Genomic DNA, 2,660 nt, shown 5'->3' with positions numbered 1-2,660 from the left:
TAAAAAATAATTCCCCTTCGGTCAACGGTCGAAAAAATTTATATTTATCTATAAATTTTATATTTATCTATATGTGAGCTGGAACACACAAAAAGTAAAACAGTTTTCAATGCGGCCCTCACAGCACAAAAGTTTACCCGCTCCTGTCTTATTGGGTTACATTTGAGATATGCCCTCAAAAAAAGGGAAAATTTTTAAAAATATTTGGTTACTGTTAGAGTTTCTACATCTATTTGCTGGGCGAGATCTTAGATTCTGCAGCCGAAATTATCAAAATTGCCATGCATAAGTTACATTTCCTGAAGCGATTCTTTCTCTCTTTCTCTAGTTTCTTTGAAATTTTTAAACATGTTGAATATTTTTAGAAACTTTTGAATGGTTTTAAAAAAGATTTCAAAATGCATTTAAATTAAACTAGTTTTAACAAAAACGACCAGTAAAACTTAAGTTTAAATTCTTCAGTGTTCAACATAAATTGTCCGCAAGCAAAAAGTTCCGCGCTGATCTTGAGCAAATCCTGCAACTTTCCATTCACCTTCAACGGTGGATTGTTCTACTCTTGTTCCAACTCACTACCTGGCATCAGCAGTCCTTGTGCTCTCTACATGTGTCTCACCGCTAACAAGACGTTGTCCATCTGTCTTGATGATCAAGGTTTTTGATACATTTCATCATTCATAAGAATCATTGGTTACAATTTGTCAGATATATTTCTTAAGAATTGTAGCATTTAATGACGGGAACATTTTATTTCACCTTAATAAAAATATTTTTATTTATAATTCGAAACAGCCTACAGCGCTGTTAACGAAACTGTTTTGTTGGACATTCCTACGTTTGCCAACTCAACTCCTATCACGTCTGTCAATGGATGGATTGTCATTCAGCAAAGGATTGATGGCTCGCAGAGTTTCAACCAAACTTGGAGCACGTACAAGGTATGCGCTGGATATGATTTGAACTTCTCGTAATAAAATTGTTATTTTCTGCAGTCCGGATTTGGAATCTACTACGAAAACTTCTGGTTGGGCTTGGAGAAGATGCACCAGTTAACGGCATCGGCTGATTACAGGTTGAGGTTTGAAGTTCTTGACAAAGGTAAATGGTACTCCGATGAATATGATCATTTCAAGGTTCTAAATATTTTGCATTTATGTTCTATTCCAGAATTAAAATGAAAATAACGTTTCATCAAATAAATTAAAATTACCAAAAATCGAATGAATCGGGATGGTTCTTGGTCATGCTGTTGCGGTGACCTGGTTCGAGCGCAGACAGATCCCCGACCAACACATGCGTCATGTGTCTGATACCTTCATTCACGTGTGTTCACGTGCCTTGTTTGTTCACGTGTTTTATTGACACCTCTGAAAATTAATAAAGATTATTTTTTAAACAATTATATAAAAATAATTGTAATAAGTTTTTATTACTTATATTACTACTTCTATTACTACTACTACTACTACTACTACTACTACTACTACTACTTCTACTACTACTACTCCTAATACTACTACTACCACTACTTCTACTACTTCTATTACTAATACAACCGCTGCTGCTTATTTTTTCATTTAAAGACAAGGCCTTGGCTTGTTGGGCACGCAATAGAACATAATTTAAGAAAAATTAAATTCGAACTGAAATTGAATCATATAGGTCCATTTGTTTCAATCGGAATCAAGCAAGAATTATTATAGAAAAGTTCAATCGTATAATTCTATTTGTTACGTAATTACAAACTAAATATTTATAATGTCTAAAAGATGATGCAGATCTTAAGTCATCAGTCAAGTAGTAATAATCATATGTATTCCACCACTTTATAATTGATATAACCGGACCAAGTAGTTTAGCCCTGCATAATGGTAGGTAAAAATAGTTAATATATCTGAATAATCTAGTCTAATGGTTATTGCTTCATTTAAATGAAGTTTATTTGTAATCAGTCTGACACTACTACTATCACAAATAAAAATAACAATAACATTAATAACAATAAAAATACCACTAATAGTAATAACAATGATTAAATTTTATTTTTTGTTTAGTTGAAAGTTATAAAAATAGAAATGTGTTTGTGTATTTCAATCGTTAATTAATGAATATTCATTGAAACAATCCCAGATCAATTCAGAACTTGAAAAGTATTCCATCAATGTTTCCGGATACTGTGGGGATAGGTTTGATGTTTTGAACTATCCAAAATCCAATTTAGTTCAAAATGGGATGAAGTTCTCAACTCCCGACCAGGATAACGATAGAGCGTCCTCTAATAATTGTGCTTCAACGTATTCATCAGGGAATTGGTTCAATAACTGTGGTTATCAAAATGTGAATGGCCCGTATGGTTCAGGTAATTTCTTTTATGTAGGTTACCCCACCTACAGCCGGATGATGATGAAGCGTAACGTGTGAGGGGCATGTTTTTTTACGATTATTCATCTCATATATCCTACTTTTTTAGATCCTTCAAATTATTTCGAATATTTCGTGCAAGCTTTACATCTGTTAATCTATTCAACAGTTAACCATCGATTCGTGCAGTAGCAAACTTTTTATAGCAACCATGCTTTTCTACCGTGAAATTTGTGCAACCTGTTTGGTGTTTGAGGGTGTGCGAGTCAACTGCGACTCCTTCATTCATCATCCTCATA

At 33.5% G+C, this 2,660-nt stretch overlaps 1 protein-coding gene across 1 annotated transcript; it reads left to right on the top strand.

The window, feature by feature from the left end:
- Positions 1–872: 872 nt before the first annotated feature.
- On the top strand, positions 873–2,421 carry HELRODRAFT_81691 (hypothetical protein; the record flags this gene model as incomplete). Its single annotated transcript, XM_009021967.1, has 3 exons — positions 873–938; positions 993–1,133; positions 2,131–2,421. Coding segments are annotated over 3 exons (498 nt in total), but the record flags the coding sequence as incomplete, so codon positions are not given.
- Between the last annotated feature and the right edge of the window lie 239 nt (positions 2,422–2,660).

The sequence above is a fragment of the Helobdella robusta genome (genome assembly GCF_000326865.2).
Source record: "Helobdella robusta unplaced genomic scaffold HELROscaffold_30, whole genome shotgun sequence".
NCBI lineage: Eukaryota > Metazoa > Annelida > Clitellata > Rhynchobdellida > Glossiphoniidae > Helobdella > Helobdella robusta.
Note: the sequence above shows the minus strand (reverse complement) of the source record. Positions and strands in the feature narration are given on the sequence as shown.